Source organism: Gavialis gangeticus, unplaced genomic scaffold (assembly GCF_001723915.1).
Source record: "Gavialis gangeticus isolate Ggan-Ray unplaced genomic scaffold, GavGan_comp1, whole genome shotgun sequence".
NCBI classification, from domain to species: domain Eukaryota; kingdom Metazoa; phylum Chordata; order Crocodylia; family Gavialidae; genus Gavialis; species Gavialis gangeticus.
The window spans coordinates 13,512,014-13,513,870 of NW_017729019.1; the positions used below are offsets into that span (position 1 = coordinate 13,512,014).

At 49.5% G+C, this 1,857-nt stretch overlaps 1 protein-coding gene across 4 annotated transcripts in view; it reads right to left on the reverse strand.

Annotated features, from left to right (window-relative positions):
• The window catches only part of SIKE1 (suppressor of IKBKE 1), a 10,735-nt gene that overhangs the window by 8,609 nt on the left and 269 nt on the right, over positions 1 to 1,857 (reverse strand). For 3 of the 4 annotated variants that reach the window (XM_019514117.1, XM_019514114.1, XM_019514116.1), the window contains exons 2-3: positions 1,470 to 1,824; positions 613 to 755 (exon numbers count right to left, since the gene is read on the reverse strand). In XM_019514117.1, the coding sequence (XP_019369662.1) occupies positions 613 to 755; positions 1,470 to 1,812 (486 nt within the window). In that variant the 5' untranslated portion in view covers positions 1,813 to 1,824. The remainder of the gene's footprint in view (positions 1 to 612; positions 756 to 1,469; positions 1,825 to 1,857) is intronic. The other variant, XM_019514115.1, reaches the window with a different exon arrangement.

Here is a 1,857-nt window from a genome sequence, read left to right on the forward strand (position 1 = left end):
GCAAGAACTACTTCACAGTTCGGGCGGCTAGGAGCTGGAACCAACTTCCTAGGGAAGTGGTGCTGGCTCCTACCCTGGGGATCTTTAAGAAGAGGCTTGATGACTACCTGGCTGGACTCATTTGAGTCCAGTCTTTTCTCCCGCCCAGGCGGGGGGTCGGACTTGAAGATCTACAAAGTCCCTTCTGACCCTGCTTCTGTGATTCTATGAACCAGTTCAACAGCCTGATGACTTTAAATTAAGAACGCTTCGTTATCATTTAATAACTGCCTTGAGGAATTATATGGTTTACAATGCATACAAACAACCCTAATACAGGTCATGACATGGAAACTGTATGCATTCCTTTTTAAATTGTAGATGTTAAAATACCGATAAGGGTACATGGATTTTTGTTGCTGTATATGTGGAAAGAGAAGGTTCTATATGGGGGGCCGCAGATGAAGAGATCAGTAGAGGTGCTCCTCAAAAAGGATAAAGAGGGAGTGTGCACATAAGGAACAACAGCACAGCATGGAGTCCCTGTGAGTTTTTTAAAGAGCAAGTTTTATTCCCAACCCTTGGTGGAAACAAGTGACACAAACTGCCTGCCACCTCCCCGCCCCATCTCACCACAGACTGAGCCTGGTGCACTTTCAAGACTGGTTCAGCATCCTCATCTTTTCTTCCCCTTGTTAATTGTAACATCTGCTTCCTGTACTTGCTCATGATCAGTTCCAAAGCATCTTGGTGTTCCTCCAAGGAGATCCACAATTCTGCAACATACAAAACAAATGTTATGAAGAAATCATAACTGCTGCAGAAGGATTTCTTTTGCCAGACACAGACTTAAGAAAGGCAAGTTCACAACTGATCTTCAGTGTTTTGCTTACTGATCACCAACGCAATTTACAATAAGCAGTCTCAGTCTTCAACCAACTCAATTTCCCTGAAACTAGAACCTCACCTTTACCGGTACCTAGACGCAATGAAAGCCATGTGTTGCACTATGCTGCAACTTACTGCAATTTTTTGGCCTAGTGGCTCTAAAATTTTATTTATACAGCAAACAACTCATTTCATTTGACAGAACTGAATCATTTTCACAGCAAATGGGCAAAGTTATTCCCGTTGCTGCTCAAATCACTCAAGTATGTCCAAAGCCACGTGCACCTACGTTTCCTTCAGAATCGAGCTCCACCCAGAAGCTTTACTGGAGGAAATCTTTCTTCTGACAGCAGAGTGACAGCTAAGCAAGTTCCAGACTTTGACTGGCTTGCCCTGGCTGTTCTTTCAACTGCTTGACATATGAACTGTGAGAAACTCCTGTGTAATTACGATTTGGGATGGAAGGCAGAGCCCACATCATCGGGTGGTGGTGGCAACCTGTGTGTACAGCCCCGCGCAAGGTGGGCAAGTGCTTAAATGTGTCAGCATCACCCCCCTTCCTAAAGGTTAGGCGCCAGGGCCGGGCGCAGCACACAACTCACCTCTGTTTTCCTGCTGCAAGTCCCGGATTTGGGTGTTCTCTTGGGAAAGCAGGAGGTGCGGCTTGAGCTTAGACACATCTTTCACGTTGGCGGCCTCATCGTGAGCCTGGTAAGACGGAGGGATGTGGTTACGGGCAGGAAGGGGGCCGGTGGCTCCTGCCAGCCTGCCACCACCCGCACTCACCTGCTTGGCTCCCGCCGACCCCGCCTGCCTCATGGCGGCCACGCGCCTGTGCAGGGCGGCCGACTGGTCGATGAGCGACTCGGCCGCGCTGTCGTGGTCGCGGAGCCGGTCCAGCAACGTCCGCGCGTCCGTCAGGATCTTCTCGATCGTGCAGCTCATCGCGAGCGCGACCTGCAGGGAGTGAGCACAGGTGTGAGCGCGCCA